At 34.7% G+C, this 20,280-nt stretch overlaps 1 protein-coding gene and 1 long non-coding RNA gene across 2 annotated transcripts; one reads left to right on the top strand and one right to left on the bottom strand.

Moving 5' to 3' along the window:
* Window positions 1-1,421: 1,421 nt before the first annotated feature.
* On the bottom strand, window positions 1,422-18,346 carry LOC124448812 (AP-5 complex subunit zeta-1-like). The gene is made up of 23 exons (XM_046999785.1): window positions 18,192-18,346; window positions 18,074-18,120; window positions 17,845-17,942; window positions 16,593-16,699; window positions 15,838-16,366; window positions 15,212-15,249; window positions 12,567-12,729; window positions 11,988-12,063; window positions 11,741-11,843; window positions 10,664-10,747; window positions 10,276-10,345; window positions 10,079-10,211; window positions 8,852-8,938; window positions 5,335-5,454; window positions 4,737-4,872; window positions 4,318-4,395; window positions 3,774-3,827; window positions 3,293-3,352; window positions 2,759-2,830; window positions 2,597-2,676; window positions 2,469-2,516; window positions 2,070-2,140; window positions 1,422-1,955 (listed from the first exon to the last, which is right to left on the bottom strand). Exons 1-22 carry the CDS (start codon window positions 18,243-18,245, stop codon window positions 2,074-2,076), a joined length of 2,304 nt encoding a protein of 767 aa, XP_046855741.1. The 5' UTR covers window positions 18,246-18,346; the 3' UTR covers window positions 1,422-1,955; window positions 2,070-2,073.
* LOC124448813 lies at window positions 16,124-18,568 on the top strand. The gene is made up of 3 exons (XR_006949262.1): window positions 16,124-16,185; window positions 16,627-16,890; window positions 18,210-18,568. It is a non-coding gene; the product is annotated as an uncharacterized LOC124448813 (long non-coding RNA).
* Window positions 18,569-20,280: the final 1,712 nt, after the last annotated feature.

Below are 20,280 nucleotides of genomic sequence, written 5' to 3'. Positions count from 1 at the left end.
AAGAAAGATTTATTAATAACGTTTCGTCTTTAACTTAAGACATCTTCAGATTATTTGGGATAAATTATATACATGAGGTTTTAAATACAAGCGTATATTACAGGGTGTTAAATTACATGTGAGGGGAGTAGGAAGTTTAGATGACGGAATTAAGTGAGACTGGCGGTATATTAAAGAAGGTGAAGGGGAATTGAGTTGCCTTGGGTGTTAAGAGAGGGTTTATGTTTGGATATAAGAAGGCTTTCATGAATCATAAGGTCATAATTGTCGGAGGAGGAAAAGAGAATTGAGAAGTCATTAAAATCGGCAGAGAATGATGTATTTCTTATACGGGAAAGAACTGCAGATGGTGGTGGACATAAGGAAGGTTTCCCTGTTAAGGGAGAGATTCCAAGTGTTCCGATATTCTGGTGTGTAAATGACGCGTGGTTTGACCCACATACGATGCAGAGCAGCATCGACACTTAAATGAGTATACAACACCAGATCTCAGGAGCTTGGGAACCCTATCTTTAAAAGGAAAGAAAGAGGAGAGACGCCTGGTAGAACGAAGAACAAAGCGAACGTTGATATGAGGAAAGGCAGCATTGCAGAGTCGAGTGATTTGAGTGCGAATCTGAAGACAGTGCAGGCCAGTGAAAGGGAGACAGAAGTACATGATTTTCTAAGAGCAGTGTGAATAGGATCTTTGGGTTCAAATGTATTGTTGAGGAAGCGGTGAACATGATTGTCAAATATGTATGAAGGGAAGTTGTTTAAGGTGAGCAATTTTCTAACAACTTCTAGATCATATGAAAGAATGTTTTATGCAGTGCGGTGTTTGAAATTAAATGAACATATGATCTTCGCACTTTGCTGGACAATTTAAGCAATTGTCTCATGAACCTGAAAAATTCAGGTGACTCAACGCAGAGGTCATGGGTTCGAATCCCGTGAACTCCTTAATCTCCTCTTTATGTCCACCACCATCTGCAGTTCTTTCCCATGTAAGAAATACATCTCACTCTGCCGATTTTAATGAAATCATCAATAAAAGAAAAAATGTTAGTTTCTCGAGATGATCTTACATTTATCAGCAACAAATGTATTTGTTTGTATAATAGTGTAAATATTGGAATCATACATCTTCGTCTATTTTAGTGTTTTCTATCTTGATTTTTTTCTGGCCCATTTAGGTATAGTTTCCAGATAGTTTCTCCTTAAAATTATGAAGATGAAGAGAAATTTTCCAAGAACAAACCGTGACTAAGAAAGAAGTTTTAAGGATCAAGGGGTATTGGGAGATAAGGCACATACAAAATGCAAAATAGCTAACAGAGATAACAATGAATTTTTAAATAAATTAATCATGTCCAGCACTTTAAACAACATGATTACAACTTACATGCCGCAGCTATGATACTAGCTAAGTCCCCCACACATTTACTTTTTTTGCTATTTTTAATTATGAAGCATTCCATTCTTCGAAAATTTAATGATTATTTCTAAATCAAGACAGAAATTATCTGTTTTCAGTGCAAACCGAACTTGCAACAAAAACTGTTTCATGTGCTAAAGCTATATTACCAGGTGTATTGTCAAAAGCATCGCTTTTCAGAGCAGTAACATGATTTTTTGGCTGATTAACCTATAGCCAAGATTTTCCAAGATGTTAATATTTTTGCATTTTGATTGAAATTTAACGTGAAGCACGTATAAAAAATTCTTGAATCGAAATTTTAAATAAGGTTCTTGATCACAAGAACCTGACAAGAGGGGGTAGGGTGAGTGTATTCCATAAATTGATAAATATGATAAAATGCAAATGTCTCCCTTTCAATTGTTATGAAACACACAACACCTGACAGTGGATGGATGATCTTCTTAATTTTGGTACAAAGGTGAACTAGCAAAAATTGCAGTAAGTGTTCCAGTTATTGACTTTGTGCAACTTTTTCAGACTCGACAGGAGTGATCTAAGTACATAAAAACAAAATAAGTAAAATTTCAGACACTCGTTAGTTTTACTCATTATTTCATGATGAATGAAACGTGAGATGGTCAACTGTAAAAGTTATTCTGCTTCATACCTTATTAAAACATCATATCTCTTGATGAGTTCATGAAGAAAGACAAAGATGTGTGCCGATCACGATGAAGTCTATGACAAAAACACCATGCAATGGATGGAATAAATCAACAGACAAATGAAATGAATGTTTTTGAAGTTAAGACCATTGGAAGATCAATAAATTAGAAAGAGGGGAAGGGGGGGGGGGGACTTACATTCATAAATGCATGTCACGATTAGAAAAAAACAATAGAACTTAATTCTGAATATCGTGCATGTATGAGTATGACTGCTCCACAATAATAGATCTTTTACATCCCTGGAAGTATTACACCTTCCGAAATAAAAGTTTGCTAATATGAAAAACAAGATTTAATGTACAGGCAACCAGCCTCCAATTTTTTCTTAATTTTCTTACCTTCCTTCTTTTATTGACGGGTCTGGACTTAAGATCAACTGTGCAACACTTAAATGAAAATTTCAATAAAAATTAAAAATATTTTGACAAAAGTTCCATGTGTATATCTCCCAAAACGACTTGCCTACCTTGGAATACTTAGTAAACTGATCAGTTCCCTTGCCTTATTCATAACTGTGGCTTTTTCGGCTTGTTCAACACAAACATCCTAATCATAAGAAAGGAATAAACCTTCAAAGACTGAAAAAGAGCATACTAAAACAGACCATAGTTGAGAAATTTGCTCTTACAGCTCTTTGTTTGGATACTTTGCGAAGACAAAGGATGACTTTTGGTATAAGATCAGGACATCTGGAAGCAAGCTGAAATTATAATGTTAGGATTTTATTACATAATTGCTCAAGAAGAAAAGTAAATCCAAGGTCAAGCACAAGGTTGATAATTGCCACAATGGTTATAGATGATCAGAGTTGCATAAATGGATAGTTGGGAACATGGTTATGTGGATACAAGCGATACTAGGTTAATAGTTTGAAGCAAGGTAAATGAATGGCCAGAACAGATGCGTCGCATGCCAGATAACTAGGGGTGAATAATCATGGTTATAACACGATGAAATACAATTGATTTCAAAAGAACTTAATGCGGAATAACAGGCATATATGAATATCACCCCAAGTATCTCGCTGGTGGCGCCTCTGGGTCTGAGTTAACTAGATGAATAGGGAAATTTTGAATGGCTCCATTATCAATGTTTTAAAATGTCTTTCAATGACATATTGCAACTCCACAAAATGAAAGATGCTTTGGAAATAGTTCATTACCTTCGCTAATGTCAACATTAAAACACAAAACAAGCGTGAGCTACAATAGTCTTGTTGAAGCTAAAACAGACAGAAGATCATTTAAATTTTGAGTAATGCCTTTACATGTAAATGTTATTTCTACGAATTCTGTCATCGAAATTTTAGCACTAGTTCTTCCAAATATATAAGTTTAAGATTCTGACCCATTTCTACATTAGGTTGTCGCAAAGAAGCAATCATGAAACGCAATAAACTCAGTAGACATGACACAATCATGCAGGAAAGGAGTTAAAGACTTTGAAGCTTTCTATAGGGGAAAACGTAAACTTTTACAATGAATGACAGCAAACATACGTATTTAACTCTAATCAAAAACAAATATAGAATTGAACAATAGAAACTCAACAGTGATTTCAAACTAAAACCTATCAGTTGAATTTTTTAATCATACACTTCAAATAAACATTTTTCAAGGTGAGCTTCTAGAAAAAGTGAATACCTTGCCATCTACATTCTTCGTTGATGCTAGTTCATAGGTCACACTTTCGATTAACTGCAAGAAAATGAAGCAGATTCAGCATATTTTGACTAATACTCCAGGCAATATGTATTATGTATATATACTACGAGAGAAATGATTCGTACAAACTTTTTGTGTAAGAAAATTACAGAGATGGTGATTAAGCTGGGATGAATATCATGTTATTCAATCATTTAATTTCACAATATCTTAAAAGACAAACTAGTGATAAGTCATGAAAATTGGAGCAAAAAATAACTCCATAATTCTTAAACATGTTTCAAAAAATATTGTAAGCAATGCTTTAATTATCAAGTAAACACGTAATATGTTTTTTTAGCTGACTCAATTACTACTTTATGAGTTTGGCTTTTGGGAAACGAGGTTCTTACCATCTACAACTAAATTCACGTTAACAATATTAAATACTTTTAATATGACGTCATTTTAAGTACTCTTATCATGATGTCATTTGTAAGTGCTTTAAATATGTTATTATTTTAGTTTTCTTAAAATCAATCACCTCGTGGAATTTGACAACAAAGGAATTGTCATATCTGACGTCATATTTGTTAGAAGCATACTCTCCGATGATCCACACCTAAGCAATGACGTTAAAGAAAAGGTTTAATTGCTTCTTCTAATCAACTGAGAATTAGGAAAGATTGGTCAACTATAGTCTATAAATACATAATGCATACTCTATACGTAAAAACATAAAGATTTGCTAAATTCTTAGGATGACAATTCTCACATATCCATGAGAATCCTTGATGAATGGAAACAGTTTCGAAAGGCACACATATTATTTTGCGTTCATTTTCATGAGTGTTTGCCCCAATCCCTCCTCTCCTTTCAGGAGTGCTTGTTCTTCCTTTTGAAAGCTCATTCTCGCCCTGCCAAAATAGACATTTATTTACATAAATATATTCGAAAGCTCACCAGATTGGTAAAGAACTGCTTGGAAGTTGTATCCAACGTCTTCATTTCCTGAACAAACTCAATGATATCGCCTGAATACTCGAACAACAGGTCAGGATGTAGTTTGAACATAGATCGAAGTTGGGAAGCAAAAAGGCTGCAATCACATAAATATTGAAATATTATCAAGACAGAACTTGAATATTTTAACTTTCGGATGAAAAAATTCAGAACAGTGGGGAGTATATTATGAGTATTTTGATTTGGACTCCAGTAAGCGAATACAGTGCCTGCTAAGACCAGGGATATAGTTAGAAAGTTAATCAGGGGGAAACAGTCAGAAACAACTGAATATAAAAATATTCACCCATCCCCATTTAATTCTAATTAATTCTAATAAATGTTATATCTACGTCCTGCTTAGAGCACGGGGTAACACTGAATTATCAGTTTCTACAAAACTGGTACAACCACTTCACCAAATGTTTTACCGCACTTTATTTGGTGAAAACAATCTATGGATAAGGTACACCCACAAGGAACCATAAAAATTCACAAGGAGCCCGGACCCACAGTCATATCACTCCACGACCCCCAACATTCCCACACATTTCTATACCTTAGGATATTGTTTTTATATTCTTTGATATCGATTATGGACACAACACGCTCCAATAATATGGGGAAAAGTTTTGTCTCTTCGATGTCTTTATTTCGAAGAACTTCTTGAAAATACACCCTGGATTATGAAAAAATCACAATAACTAAAGATGCGGTCTAATTTTTTCAGCCAAAAAAGCAACCATGCATATAAATGTTGTTAATGGCCTTGTCCCCAGGCCTGACATGGTTGAGTGGGTACTTCCTTTAGAGAAAGCGTCGGAAGAGGCAAGGTGTGCACGGAAGGGCCTAGGTACGAGATTGTCTTTTAATAACTTTACAATATCAACGGTTACTGTTACACGTTGGGCTACCATTGACCAATACAATATACATATCATTTCAAAGATAGAAAATCTTATCTACACATTACGTCTCTTAAAGTCTTTTTATCAAAATACATCAAAAATAATTTAGTCAGGTGTCTCTATCAGATGTGATCAGATGTCTTTATCAGATTTTGAAACTTGAGCCTCATGCACTCTGGTCTAGTTTCTTTATACTTTTGAGTGAAAGCATGTATCTCGAAGGAAATTGTTTATTTCTGCTATGTTGTAAATGTCATTGAATGAACAAATTGGAGGAAAAGTGGATTTTTCATGGAGATCGTCAAATTGCGACTTTTAAAGGTTTTTTTTCACTTAAAACCATTTTTGTCTATAGTTGTGTTTTAAAAACGTTTTCTGACGTGTCTTAGATGTCGTTTACAAAGCAGTGTTCCCCCTAACGAGGAAAACATTATGTGTTCGAACCAGTGGTTTGAACAAATGCAGCGGTGTCAATTTAATTTTTCTCACCACACGTGTGGTATTTATTAGAGCGCAGCGCGCATGCACAGCGGCTACCCACAAAAACTAGACGAGAGCCGAGATCATACGTCATATCGGGAACACGCTTTAAGACAACACTGTATGTATGTTATACATAATTTTCTCAAAAGCAAAGCTATTATTTCGCATAACACACGCGAGGCATCTTGTGTCGTGGATGCTTAAAAACATCCAATTTTAAACAAAATACAACAAATGAATTCCCGTTGTGACGTCAAAATTACATTAGACAGCTTTTCAAAATGGCGATCAAACGATGAAAATGGTCAATTTTTCAACTTTAAGTGCCAAAAAGTCATTCTTTCGAACTATAAAATCATTCTTTCGAACTATAAAATACATCACAAAAGTTTTTAAAGCAGCCTAAACTATATAAATGGCACATAGGCAAAAACATTATATCGGCACTTTAATGCATCTTGTGAATGACTTTAAAGACAAGTCAAAGGTACATCCACAGCACATTACCCAGTAGCTCATTCTGAAATATCAGATAAATATTGCCGACCACAGACCATGCTGTGTTTGAAAAAGATGAAAACGAGGGATCCAATGATAGTGCAAAGTTTCAAAATGAAAATGTAGATCAACATTTCAAATAAAAGCGTAACGATTCCTTATACCTAGCCATGGCGTTTCAAAGACTGAAAACTAAAATCAATGCTCAGAAGTGTTTTTACTGAATTCATTTAAAAAGTGCTTTAGACTGAGCAGTCTACTTGTGGTTCAATCCTTTGTAACAGAATTTTTTAGGAGCTGCAATAGAAATTTTTGTTTGTTTAAAATATTTGACAATTTTCGACATTCTTGGGTATGATGCCACATTGTTTTCGACTTCATTTGTTTGACAAAATTCAGTTCTCAACTGAATAATCTATTTCATATTAGAAGTTTACTACTGTCCGCAGTAAATACACATGGTTGAAAGTTTTCCTTTTGTGGCGCTGGCGTTAACTTTTAGGTTTTAAGTATGACTTAAGTGTGGATATTAATCTAAAGGAGCGCACTTAAAGTTGATCGTTCCTTAATTAGTTACACCGTAGATGACTGACAATTCTTGGCTACACATATTTGTTTTTTGGGAGTGAGGGTGGGGTGGTGGTGGCTGATGCCAATGGCAATAAGCAATATTTTTCAAGAATACACATTGTGCTTTTCATTTGCTTGTGATTCATTGTAAAATGTGTAGGAAACAGGCAATGACATATATTGTGTTGTGATGTATACATAAAGTATTAATTCATTTCTGTTGTTGTAGTTTGCATTATCATTATATTCGTATTCGCAATATCGCTTCCATTTTCAAAATAAATAAGTATTAAAAATACAAACATTTATGTTGCTAATGCAATGTAACAGACATAAGTATAACATTGAGTTTTATTTCATCATTTCCATGTGCGTACTGTACTGTATGCACTTGAAACATTGGTTACAGATGCTTTTACAGATACTGTTCGTAAATATATTTGATTGTTCATTGTTTGGCTTAATCGCAAAGTGTTTATTTGTTTCTTCACACAAAATAATGTTTGTTGAATGTTTGCGAAACTTTGGCTTTTATTGAAACACATTGAATAAAAATCGCAAGTTACGCATGGCTTTGAATTGCTTGTTTGTACATATTTCAAACAATTATTTGCAAATGAGTATACTTTCGCAAAGTCCATCGTAACATTCCTTTGAATTTTTGCTCAACGTAAATTGTTCACTCTCTGATAATGGTACAATTTTTACTGCAAACAGTCCAATGTCATGTCATTTACCAATAAAAGCGATCGCAGGCAGTGTGTTATTATATAAGAACAAAAATTCACAAAAATCTCTTCGTTTATAACACGAGTTTGAATTTTTAAGCGTACATAGTGCTTGACTGTCTACAAATTTTGTTCCTAGTAGTTATGAACACTCGAACAATGGCAAGTACAACAATGTCAATATTCTTGACATGATTCCAAATTGCGTTTAACAAAATCTTTAGATAGTGTAACTACATGCAGAGCCAACGTGCATGAAAGGTGAATATTTCTAATTTTTGAATGCTTTATGTAAATCAATCTCACATGCATATATTTTCATCGCTATTTCATACGATTGCTATGCTAACCTTCCACACCACACACTACTCACAAGAATAGCGCATGCGCGTTTTGACAATTTCTTTCGAAAAGTAAAGCTGCTGGGGGTAAAACAGAGTTACGGAGGGTGAGATGTTTAATATAACGCGTTGATTTGGTTTTAAGGAACTGAAAAAACAGCTTGTTTATGTTGCAACCAACAAAATAAATATCTTGGTTAATGTTACTTAATGTGAATGTGAATTTTTTTCTTGATAATCTTTAAAGCGGTGGTTATACGTTGATAAATAACTATGAAACAAAATATTAGTGTTGCAGTAGATTTAGAAAGTTTACACCATATGCATATGACTTATTTCCATGGAAACTTTGCACTAATAACATTAAAACAATGTTAACCATGTATTAAAGTTCAACCACACATTTAAAGCCGCTCAATATTATACAACAAAAATTGAATAACAAAATGGCGGTTTAGCCAACTTATTCTCGTCATGAAAACACTTCGGGATTTTTTTGTTATTCCAGTTACAACTAATGGTGCAGTGACAAAGAAATAAGATAATACCTGAGCAAAAGCCACGATACTTGGGCCGAAATCAAAACTCTAGGGCAATTGACCATATCTTCAAACAGTGAATGAAGAATATTTAACCTAAAAAACAAAACATACAAAGTTTTCTTTAACAGCAATACACCATTGATAGCTACAACATTGAAAAGGCGAATCTTCTAAAGTGCATCACATCTGTGAGTAAATTTCAAATTTGATATGTATTTTTTCTTTGCTCCTGTTTAGCTATAGCGTTATCAGCCAAAAATTATTAAGGTTTATATTGCCGCCATTATTTTATTTACACTATTCATTCGACACTGTAGGCAAGCAAATCATCCCGGCGAAAAGTCATAGCCAGTGTGACCAGACTTTCTGAAAGTAAATTACCAAGCCAAGCTCCAAAAATTAGCAAAATCAATAAAAAATTACCAAAATTCGTTCCCATGTCATATATCAAAGAAACACCTAATATCTAATAAACGTCCCCCCTCGCAAAGTGTATTTTAATTACACCACTGACCACTGTCTAATAAATCATAAATACTCTAATGCTCTGTCTTGTCTTTCTTTGTGCCCCCTACCATTATGATAATATCATTATTATAGTTATTTTTCGATTTGGCTCAGAATGAAACAAAACTTTCTAAGATGATGGAATGACATAAACGTCTCTCTCTAATAATCGCCCCATCTACAGCCGCTTGACTTTATTAAACGTCATATATTTTATTGGTTGTTTTGATTGTGCTTCCATAGCTTCAAAATAACCTTTCTGTTTTTCCATACTTACAGTATTTTCTTGCTCTTATTTATACAAAGAAAGACTATGCTCAAAACGTGCAACTTTGACACATGCAAACACCAAAACTTCATCGTCATGAAAAACAAAAAGTTTAAAAGTTAGGAAAGTTTGAAACTGAATCTTGTTCTTAAAAGTCAAATATTACTAAAATTTAAAAAAATTACTAAAGTTTTCTAATTACCAAAACATACCAAAAAATAGCCAAAAGTTACTGAAAGTAATAAAAATTACAAAGATGGTCACACTGGTCATAGCAAATACTGATTTTTACAAATTTCCCGCTCTTTTTCAATTAAATATACAATACCGCAGTTAAAATAACGCGGGCACCAATTAGTACGAGATTTATATGTCGAATCATCGATCATCTCTGTGATTTTCAGCTAAAAAATTTAAGCCAAAGCAAATATTGTAATGAATAAATAAATAAAATTTACCTATTGATGGTATCAGCAATGCCACTTTCCCTTCTTAAAATGAACGAAAACAATCCCCTGAATTTCGAATTGTTATATGCTTTGACAGATTTACGCAAGACGACGATGGATTCCGAGTTTGTCTTGGCGCTGCCTGAAGGTACAAGAAAATTCCGAATCTTGCAATGCTTGACACAAAAGACTTAGTTCAAACTTACATCTTTTTGATTGTTGTACGGTCATCAGTGCAGCAGAAAGGCAAGGAAGATCAAGGAGAAGATGAAAGATCTTAGAAGAAATTACAATGGAAATTAAGAATCATAGTAAATTTAGAGCTCTTCACGAAAGTGATCCGATGATAGTTTGTATTCACAAATACAGTTTGCCTTCTACATCAGAATATTTAATCTAGATTCATTATAGTAGTGATCGGGGGTTGAAACTTGAGTTATTAAAACTGTAGTTTGGCGTCTTTATGAGGAGTGATCTGATTTTGAAACTTACGCCCACATATACAATTTAGTTAATGTCTTCATCAGAAGTGATGTGATGTTTGAGTTAAATTGTCAAATGCTTAATTTTAGATAACTGAGTAAAAATACTCACTTCAACATAATTATTTTCATTGATCATCATCGGCAATAATTCCATGAATTCTTTGAGAAACGTTCTTGGAAACCAAGCAATAATCTTCACAAAAAAGGAAATTAGCATTAAGATCGTCGTGCTGAATTTTGCAGTGAGGCGGATTACTTTTTTATAATAGAAAGAGTAAAATAATCATAAATAGGTTGTAGAGCTTAGACTATCAACTGCAGAAAAGTACGAGGTTAATAAAAGTTTCATGAAAAATTGTTCTCAAAATTGTTGCAAAAGGTGAAATGAAGGTAAAATGTTCTTAACTTTCACGAAAACTTAACATAAGAGAACAAACATAAACGTTTAGGGAGAGTGATGTTAACACAGGGATGGATCTAGGATGATATTTTAGGGGAGGGAGAAACGCTGTAGTTTTTAACATGTCGTATTGTTAGTCAAGTTTGGATGAGATTTCGGTGGCACCTTTGTGGGTGTCGTTATGTTATTCACATGTCAGACTTTTTCTGGGTTTGACTTGAGACTATAAGAATTGTGTAGTTTGACAAATGTTCTACCTAAATTGATAGGTGTATTAATATCTCGTAGGGAAATTTGCACCCCTTCAAGCCAAGGTCAGAGAGGGTGCACATCCATCAATGGGTTAACACCTTATGGAATCCGTAAATCAGTTTCATGTCATAAGTGCATTACGTACTTTTCTCGTGATTTGCTAGAGAATACCAATCTCCAAAGTAAAATATTAGTCGGGTTGATAAAAAAATTATCAAATTCACAAATCTTATTGCCGTAGCGAAACCAGTGCGCATGTTTTGGCCCTAATGAGTAAATTTCAGATCATTTTCATTATTCATTCCTTTAGAAATCTAGTGTTTTCATGCAGGGGTTGAACACAGATAAATTTGCATAGCAGTGCTACTTAATCGGGCTGATATCACCATTTCCTTATAGAAATATCTGTAGAGCTATAAGTTCTACAATGTTGTATAGGTTTTGAACAAACCAACATTGTAAGTACATAGGCACAAAAAGCTCTTCATGACAAGACTCGTTAGAAAAATGTATTTCATAAGACAAGACTTTTACCTTGAATATATTGGGGAAGTATTTTGAGAAAATGTTGGTCGACTGTCGCAATTCTTCTTTGTTTTCAATGCAAAAGTCGACGATTTCAAATGCAAGCTCGGGGCTAACATGAAAACAAAAGTTGACGAAAAGGAAAATGCACTAACAAAAGTAGAGTAGGAATCATCTTCAGGTGTTCAAAAGGGAAAAGGTTGGTTCTATAGGGATATAATTGGGTCTAATAGAAGTTTTCTTCAAATGATTTCACCTGGTAAAGCTGTTGTATAAAATGTCTTCAAAGAAATGGCGAATGTAAGGTTCGGCATCAAGAATAACAGCTTCGCCTACAAACAAAACAAAAACCATAAAATCCGTTGTAAATAAAGTAAGTAACATAAAGTACTCCAACCACCGTGCACATGGATCATATCATGGATATTGACAAATTTCGGATAGTAAATAAATGCAAAAGATGGTGCTTTTATCGTTTGCTTTCTTAAAACTTTCTTAAGTTAACTGGGGGCATTTAATTTCAAAAATTTATTAATAGCATCAACAATTAATAAAGAAACTACGCAATACAAAAACAACAATAACGAGATCCATCTAAACAGTAAACAGATCAATGTTTCCAAAATGCTTTTAGCTCATATTTTCTGCTTTGAAATTGAAGCGGTCTGAAAACATGGAGTAAATTGTAAAGATTTTATGTCAGTGATTAGGGAACGTAGGGATCTGCAATTGTGTAAAAGAATAGCATTGGACAGTTTTATCCTGTAAGTAAACCAGTATTCCCACCCCCGTCCAGCCCTACTCTAAAAAACTTTGTCCCAGAGGTTTTTCTTACCGTATTTGATATAAAACAAAAGAATGGGCAGCAAAACTTCGACCCATTCTGACAATTTCTTTACATGATTGTCAACCTTGCGAACGGCTTGTATGGCTCTGGGAACTAAGTCTGCCTCTTTCTCACAGAAGAAATCCAACAGACTCACGGCTTCAATAACGCACTACAAAAGGAACGCTTTAATTAACCATTAGCTATTTCTGATCATGGAACCATTTTTCAAACGAAAATCCTCCCAACTTCAAGTTATTTTTCATTTGAAACTAAGATTTCATTTAAAATTCACCATCATTACAAAAAGCAACTACCTATAGATAGCTTGTGGCGAGTGTTTTTAACTGATTAAATCCCCTGAAGAGTGAGCAATCACGAAACAGGCTTGTCGGGATGAATCTGTAGTTTTGTGATTTTTCTCAACACCACTACACATATTTACGCTCTGCTCTCGGGCATCGAGCACTGTTTTATGCGGAAAACCATCAAATATAAACTTCCTATATATATATATATATATATATATATATATATATATACAAATCTTCCTATATATATATATATATATATATACATATATATATATATTATATATATATATATATATATATATACATATATATATATATTATATATATATATATACAAAGTGTATAACAATGCGCCCTCCCGGCTATATATATATATATATTGATGAGAAGAAGAAAATACACAAAAACTACAAATTCATCCCGACAAGCCTGTTTCGTGATTTCTCACTTTTCAGGGGATAATATTAAATGTGCCCTCCCGGCTATATATATATATATATAGGCTATGTGCTATGTGCCCTCCCGGCTATATATATATATATAGCCGGGAGGCACATAGCCTATATATATATATATCTGGGAGGGCACATTGTAATAGACTTTGTATATTACGCTCACTGCGCGTGCGTAGTTTGAGCACTGTCGGATTGTGCAGGGAGTCTCATATGGAGACGTTCACCGTGTTCGCGATATGCAAAGCTCACCTTTTTAGGTTTGAGCACTGTGGTGACTCTATAATACAATCCATGCAATGTGTAACCGTACGTCCTGTGTCCCAAGTGCAGGAGTCACCAACTTACTATGGTGATAGCCGGGAGGGCGCATTGTTATACACTTTGTATATATATATATATAATATATATATATATGTATATATATATATATATATATATAGGAAGATTTGTTTATTTGAATCTCCGTACGTACAGTGCTCGATGCCTAAGAGCAGAAATATTGGTGGGGCAGTTGCCCCCTCCCTCACTGGCGCCTCTGTTCGGCATTAGTGTTTTAAGTGACAAATATGAAGGTGAATGGATAAAAATTAAGGTTACGGTGTAAGGAAGATAGGAACATTTGTCCTAGTGAAAAGTAAACAAATGGTATCAAACACAACTTATATTGCAGAAGTGAATGAGAACATTGAAAATAGGTATAAGGAGCAATGGCTGCAAGATGTTAAGGCTGAAACACACTGGGCAGTCGCTTCAGTCGCGCGTCCAAAGCGAATTGACGCGCACGCGTCAGTCGCATGAACGCTAGAAACACACATGCAGCGACCATCGCGACATTTACCGAGGGGTCTATTGAACATGGCGGTGATTTTAGTTTGTTACAGACACAGATATCACTTAAACTTTTTATTTTGGCCTTTATTATAGCTACTAATATATGAATATTTACTCAGTACAAACTACTACGTGGAGAAAAGAGAACAAGCCAGTTAAAACACGCCAATATGATCATAGCACATTACGCGTACATCGTGGATAATCCTATTCTGTGCATTTAGGTTGTGCATTAGGGTTCCAGTTTGTAGCTCCTATTGTCCCTATTTGATAAGTCATATAAAAACTGAAAGATTCTAGTGTGAATTCACTATATATTGCCTTCGCTTTCCAAGGTACGATCTATAAATTTCATATGATGCTTATGACAGGAAATATGATATGCATTTAGGAAGTTAAAATGTATCTATTGGCCAATCAGTGTAAAGCGACTGAAGCGACCAAAGTCAAAAGTTCAACATGTTGAACTTTCAAAGCGACTAGCTGACGCGACTACGCTACTAGCTTAGTAACCACGCAAAGCGGTAGTTTTAGACGCGCGACTAAAGCGACTGCCTAGTGTGTTTCAGCCTTTAGGATGAGGTTGATGTGTAATGAAAGGAGTGAAGTGGAAACCTGAACAGTGAAGTGGCTGTGTTCACAACAAAATAAAAAGGTACAATATTCCCATTTTACATGATGAAACAAGGGGGACACGATGATGGATAGGTACATGATGAGGGGATATGAGTCATTTGACAATGGATGTGGGAGATGTTAATGTGAGAAGACATGCTTAATAAGAGGAAATAGCATTGTGGAAAGCAAACATCATGAAGAGATAACATAAATATTGTGGAGGGAACATGAGGATACGTCGGGAGCATGATGATATAGAAGGAGCACAATGATAAATATGGGGTGCGGTATTAGAGAGGGGACATAATAATTGAGGGGAAACACATGATTGAGTGTGTAATGTAAAGAAAATATAATTAAGGGTAAGCATTAGGTAGTGATGGCAACATAGCCAATTTACAGATGTATAAATTCTTATTTAAACCCAGTCTCTTACCGCTTTTTGTAACGAAACATCATGTAATGTCGTTGTGTCTATAAAATATATAACTAAATAAATTAATTTTACTCTCATCGTACAAAAATTTTGAAATTTTAAATCATCATAAACGTCCTATTTACTCAACCAGTGACGTAGCACTGCATAATTAAACTTGAATTGTCAGGTACATTAAAAATGCTGCTGAAACATTTCATCAAAACCTTGTCGGACACCAAAGGACATTTCAAAAATCCTTTATATTCTGAGAATAAAGAGTTGTGCAAAAATGTCTTGAAAAGTTCTTTTTCAATGAAAATACAATTCAAACAGCAAGCTTTTCGTACGTATCACTATGCGCAATAAAAAGGCGCTCTAGGGGGGGGGGGCTGCAAAGAGGTGCACGCCATCCCTAGCGTTGGCTAAGGATGCAGTAGGGGTGCGAATTTCACTAAAAATTACTAATTTCCCAACGATTAGTGTTTATTGAAGCAAAGTTCCAAAAATAATACCAAATAGAACTTGACGTAAAAAACCTACGGAAAAAAAGTAACCACCAAAATCTAATCCCAAAAAGCAATACAACCCCCATTAAAATACTATAGTGGATCCATCGCCGTACTTTACTGCACCACCATACTTACTATACTCAGTCTGTTTAAGTAGCCTATAGCAATACGCAATAGTCTTCTGCACCAGAGTATCATCCTGATAGGACTCCGAAAAAAAACTAGACTCGCTTCCAAAAGTCCTGCGCGTGCCCGACAAATTGCTGCAACTGCTCACACTCCTGTTTTCATCAGTATCTTTAATTGGCGTGCTAGCAGCATTCCAGTCATCATTGCTAGGCAACGGCGATGACAACAAATCTTCGTTCTTGTCACTTGCGTCCTGGGTTCGTAAGTTGCGCTCGTCAAAAAATATTGGTTCTACAAAAGATGCTTGTGCAAAGGGTATAGGCGATTCACTTCTCATACTACTTAAATCACAAGGTATGTTAGTGCTGATCCCACAAAAGCCGTTTTGGTAGGACCATGTGGTTAACAGCCACCAGCGTACTGAAGAGAATATAGCGATGTTCAACCATTGATCCATAGTGCAATAATGGGCAATGTTTAAAACAGTAAAAAACGATTCGCAGTTCTTTCCATCTACTTCTGTCACAGGTTGAAGCTATAAGTTTAAAACCATTTTTAAGGGTAAATCTCGAGTATTATCGAGGATACTCTACAAGTTTAAGGATTATTAAGCACCAAGGTCTAAGGTTAAACTGCAAGTTTCAAGGTTAAAATACAAGTTTCAAAGGTAAACTGCTACTTTCAAATTTAAATTGAGAACCTCAACCATAAAAAGTAGTTTTAAAGTTAAACTACATATATGTTTACGTCAGTTATCATACCATTGTTTTTGAATTGAATATTGCGCGTTGATAGGGGTTTGGTGCCGACACACGACTTGCATTGGAAAGCCATTGAAGCATCAGTTTGTTGACACAGATAACATGCTCTAATTAAAGAAAGTTGAACATTAGGAAGGAGTCTACCATATCCAAGAGGTTGCTCATTTGCTGATTAGAGGCTGCTCATTTGATGCGACGTACCAAGGCTGTCAAGAGAATTTGAAAAACCCAGGATAAAATTTTCTGCCAGGTCCCAGGACCCTATGGCATCATGATTTTAATGATTTGTTACAGCAAGGTATGTAGGTAGTACTTTAAGGGGTTGTAAATGTGCAAACGTTAATGAAAAACAATACCAATGTATGTTACAGGTCAAAATAAGAATGAATGTGACAGTTTTCTGATCTCTCTCAAATTTGGGAGCCCTTATTTAATTTAAAAAGAGAAAAACGCCTAACATTAAACACATAGGAGCCTGATTTTAAGCTGAAGTCGATGTAAGACTCTTTCATCAATTAAAGAGTGCCTTTGTTAAGTACACTAATTATAAAGGTTATCTCAACCCATAATGACATTTTATCTGGTTTCACTTTCAGAAGACAATATTTCAACTGGAAGTAAATTTATACATTGTGTTCATATTACTGTAATCATTTCAAAAAAATTTGCTGACTTTTTTACATGATTTTTTTTATTTTTTTAATCAAAGTTTAAGAAGGGAAATTTACAACTTGAATATTTAGCTGCTTCAGTACTGTAATTCATTCAAAAGGGAGTATTATCCATATGAAAATGTTGGTATATAGAAACTGTATGAACTACATATTTGACAATTGGTACAATTTCATACAAAAAATTCATTCATACATGTTTGTAATTGAACCAGCTTTAAAAATAGATTTGACTTCATTAAACTGGTAAAGTGTAAAACTGCATACAGTATTCACCCTTGTAATTGTAAGAGTTAGAAAATTATATTGGCAAAGCTAAATTGCTACAGAATTAGACATTTTTTAAAAGAAATCAAAGAGATTCTAGGAAGGTTCAACCCACAGAACCAAAGCTAGAATGTTAATTGTGGCATGAATATTCATTGATTTTCCTTTTCACATTAAAAAGAAAATATTGGGGCATATATCTGAATACATGAACATCCTCCCTCCTCCGCAATTAACATTTTTACATATGGCCCATGCAGTTCTCATGAAGTAAATTCACAATGTTTAATGATTTTATAGAAATATTTTCATACCTTCTGAAAAAAGATCCATTCCATAATGATTGTGAATTGAAATTAAGCACAAAAATGCACTTCTTTGAAAGGAGGAATTTTGTGAGCTTTTAAGCCATCTGATACAAATAATAAATCAAAATCAACCCAACGTCAAATATTCGGGAATTTTAATATAATAACCAAGTATTTTATGACTGGAAATAAAAAACTAGAATAAAAGCAGTAAAAAATACTTAAAAAAGCTAACCTTAGAAACATTGGAATGTGCTCTTCAATGTAACTTAACTCTTGACCCTAAACAACAGAAAGAATGATTTCCAATATAATCGTAAAGAACCCAACAACATTTATGTCAGTGAAATTACTTTAATTATCTTATTTAGAAATCCTACGCAGCTTTCTTTTTCAAGAGGATCCATTCGCGTCTGCCTCAGAAGATTCTATGCTATAGTGATATGATGTATTGACTTTGAACCAAAGAGATTATAAATAATACAAATGTTTTGTTTTATTTATAATCTCTATGCTTTGAAAGTTTGAACCACGTGTAAACGATGATAAAATTTTGAATACTATGTTGCTAGGCAACTGTCTTGCTAAGAAACACACTGCCAAGACACTGATCTATGTGTTGTAAGGATCTGGAGTAATTTTTTCTTTTTTTATTGAATGTCCTTTTATTGCTAAACATAATCTTTCCAAGTTCAGCTAAATTCACCTTAAATAAAAAATTTCCATTTTAGTAATAAGTTTAAATTAAAGAAGGATCAATTATGATTGACGCTTTTTTGGCTACCATGTGAGAGAGGTTTCGTACAGCGAATTTTTTTCCATCAAGATTTCTTCGTTGAAGAGATAATCCATACCTATAAGCATAATATATATAGATTTCTCACAAGTAGCACCTTAACTACTTCAACACAGTCTTCGCTAAATCAAACCCGATCAGATTCAGATCAATATCCCATCAAGTAAGATAAACGTTGAAACGAGCAGATCTGATCTATAATGAATCAATAAGAGATAATCCTCATTGGAACGGATAAAAGATGATCCAAGATAAATGTGTTAAAATTGCACAAGTTGCAGCAAGCATCGGCAACGACAACTCATTTTTTTATAGCTGTAGCTCTAGATGAAGCCGTACTCCGATTTAAAATTTCTGATGCCACTAATAGACTCGCCTACAATTAAATGATAGTGTGATAGACTAAACTTAACTGTACTTTATGCAGTTACGTACAGTTCTCAAATTGTATCTTGAATCTAATTGAGTAACTTGGGCTGGACGAGGAATGAATTGAAATCATTTAGTGATTTCTATATAGCGATGTTGAGCTTAGCAAAAAAATTCGTTCAAATCCCTCAAAAAGAGCAGGAAAGACTGGCAGAATATTATTGAATGGTACCAGATAGCTGGTGTCAAAAGCATCTTGTTGATGCTCAACCCTTGCACCAGAGGCTGGCAAATACCGTCAAAAGGGGGATCGTTCATGATGGCCCTAGTCAAAATTTTTGACACCAGGAAATGCATTAAGGGCGACCGATATACAACCCTGCGGCACCCCACGAGAGCAATTAAGTGTGCTGTTGACAAAGACGAAGATAAATGACAGGTACATAAAAGTGACACCCAGGAAAAAAAGATGAACCTAAGCTCGCCTTTACTAACACGCATGACGTAAACGCCTAGTAAACATAATTTGAGGCGTTTTCTTGGACAGGAGAGTGTAAGACGCAGCTGAAGAATGTGGTGTTGGCATAGTCCGCAAAGTCTTCTAACAAAAGAAAAAATCCTCCAGAGAAACGACCTGGTATGCCTCAGCTCTGACAAGGCAAGACCAGAGATGAAATAAAAGCTGAAAGGCCCTTTGTCAACACCTTGGAGACGATTTTTAATCCGAATAGAAAAAAAACATATGCAATTTTTCATGACCATGCAGGAAGCACGTACGTTCGTAAAGAAGGGTGATGATTCCACTCCAGTGTACTAACTCAAACTCAAAGTACCCTAATAAAGTGCACTGTTGAGGACAGCAAGAGACTTGGCCCAATGAAATTCCCAGACAAAAAAACAATAGAACTTGAAGGTAAGACAATCTATGCAAGGGACTTTCCACCAACAAAACAGTGGAGAATGGTCAATAATCTCTTATAAGATTGGTATAGACCCTGAAAATTCAGAGTGATACCATTTAAGCTATAAAGACCACTGAAATCCATTAATTTAACGGGGAAAAAAGAAATCAAATTGCTGTTCGACCTCTGAAAAAGAGATTTGAAATAAATTAAATAGTATGAATGGAACCTGGGCTGCTAGGTCACTCAGAGTGAGAATCTTATTCACAATTATCCTCAAGCATGTCCTGTAGATTCGAGTCCATATCAACGAGTTCCAAAACATCTCCAATCGCAGGATCTTCTAACACTGTTGGAAAAGAACCAGTATCGCAG

This window comes from Xenia sp. Carnegie-2017, unplaced genomic scaffold, assembly GCF_021976095.1.
Source record: "Xenia sp. Carnegie-2017 unplaced genomic scaffold, XeniaSp_v1 HiC_scaffold_23, whole genome shotgun sequence".
Lineage (NCBI taxonomy): Eukaryota > Metazoa > Cnidaria > Anthozoa > Malacalcyonacea > Xeniidae > Xenia > Xenia sp. Carnegie-2017.
Note: the sequence above shows the minus strand (reverse complement) of the source record. Positions and strands in the feature narration are given on the sequence as shown.